Genomic DNA, 1,664 nt, shown 5'->3' with positions numbered 1-1,664 from the left:
CAGTGTGTCATTACCTTTCTTCCTTCTGATGCCTAACATTTGTGTCTCTAATTCCAAAGATCTAAGTAATTGAAATTCTGTGTCCAATATCAAGGGTCTATATCTCCTAATCTATAGATACAAATACATGATTTTCATACCTACTTACATTCGTGAGTACTGCCATTAACCTTTTCCATGCTGCTTATCACATAACATCCTGTCTTTTACTGTGAGAAAATTCTGAAAGAGAAACACGAGAATACAAAGATTCAAAGTCTGATCATACCAAGCACTCTCCAAAGGTCATAGACTTCAGCAGTTTAGTTATATTATTTATTTAATGGAATAATAGAATCTGAGGGAGTTAGGGATCTCCAAAAAGGAAATAATCCTGAGGATGATAGATTAAGGCCATCTTTGTCATTGTCACTTTTCTTCTCCATCCCTTAGGAAGCCATGAATATGTCAGGAGTCAGCACAGTGACTGAATTCATACTCCTGAGTTTTCCGTGCTCCAGGGAGGTTCAGGTCCTCCTCTTTATGCTGTTCTTTCTGTCCTTTCTGATGGGGAACGGGGCCATTGTCTGTGCAGTGAAGCTGGATTGCAGGCTTCACACCCCCATGTACATTCTGCTGGCCAACTGCTCACTCCTGGAGATCTGTTACATCAACACGACTGTTCCCAATATGTTAAAGAACTTCCTATCTGAGACCAAAACCACCTCTTTCACAGCTTGCTTCTTCCAGTTCTACTTCTTCTTCTCCATGGGCACCACTGAGACCCTCTTACTGCCCCTCATGGCTTTTGATGGGTACTTGGCCATCTGCCAGCCTCTCCATTATCCTATCATCATGAACAGCCATCTCTGCATGAAGCTGGTGGCCCTGTGCTGGGTCACAGCTTTCCTCTGCTATCCAATCCCTATCTACTTTATCACACAACTCCCCTTTTGTGGCCCCAACACCATTGACCACTTTGTCTGTGACCCTGGTCCTCTTCTGGCCCTGTCCTGCATCCCTGCCCCTGGAATTGAGCTTTCCTGCTCTATATTGAGCTCTCTTATTATCTTCTGATTCTGCTTTTTGTTTTTTATGCATTTGTTTTTTTAAATACTGCAAAGAAGTGAGATCATATATTTATGTCTTTCTGTGTCAAGTTAAAACCCTATTACATATAAGATAAATTCATTTTTTAGCTTTGTTTTTGTCTTTAAATTTTTAAAATTTTAATTGTAGTTAGTTGGCGGATAGTGTAATATTGGTTTCATGACTAGAATTTAGTGGTTCGTCACTTACATACAACACCCAGTGCTTATCACAAGTGCCCTACTTAATGCCCATCACCCATTTAGCCCATCCCCAGCGCACCTCCCTCCATCAACCCTCAGTTTGTTTTCTATCATTAAGAGTCTCTTATGGTTTCTTTTTTTCTTTTTCTTTTTTTTTTACAATAATATTTTTTAATTATGTTAGTCACCATACAGTACTTTCCTGGTTTTTGATGTAAAGTTCGATGATTCATTAATTGTGTATAACATTAAGAGTCTCTTATGGTTTCTTCTCTCTCTCCCTCTCTCTCTTTTTCCCTTCCCCTATGTTCATCTGTTTTTTTTTCTCTTAAAACCACATGTGAGTGAAATCATATGGTATTTGTCTTTCTCTGACCTATTTTGCTTAACATA

At 39.2% G+C, this 1,664-nt stretch overlaps 1 protein-coding gene across 1 annotated transcript; it reads left to right on the top strand.

The window, feature by feature from the left end:
- The first annotated feature begins 438 nt into the window (after window positions 1–438).
- On the top strand, window positions 439–1,056 carry LOC113249358 (olfactory receptor 11H6-like). Its single transcript, XM_026490851.2, has one exon. It carries the CDS (start codon window positions 439–441, stop codon window positions 1,054–1,056), a length of 618 nt encoding a protein of 205 aa, XP_026346636.1.
- Window positions 1,057–1,664: the final 608 nt, after the last annotated feature.

The sequence above is a fragment of the Ursus arctos genome, unplaced genomic scaffold (assembly GCF_023065955.2).
Source record: "Ursus arctos isolate Adak ecotype North America unplaced genomic scaffold, UrsArc2.0 scaffold_4, whole genome shotgun sequence".
NCBI lineage: Eukaryota > Metazoa > Chordata > Mammalia > Carnivora > Ursidae > Ursus > Ursus arctos.
The sequence above is the reverse complement of the archived record's forward strand: the minus strand, read 5'-3'. Positions and strand labels throughout refer to the sequence as shown.

Excerpts from the sequence above, each read along its gene's own strand:
- LOC113249358 (XM_026490851.2), top strand. The coding sequence starts at position 439 with ATGAATATGTCAGGAGTCAGCACAGTGACTGAATTCATACTCCTGAGT.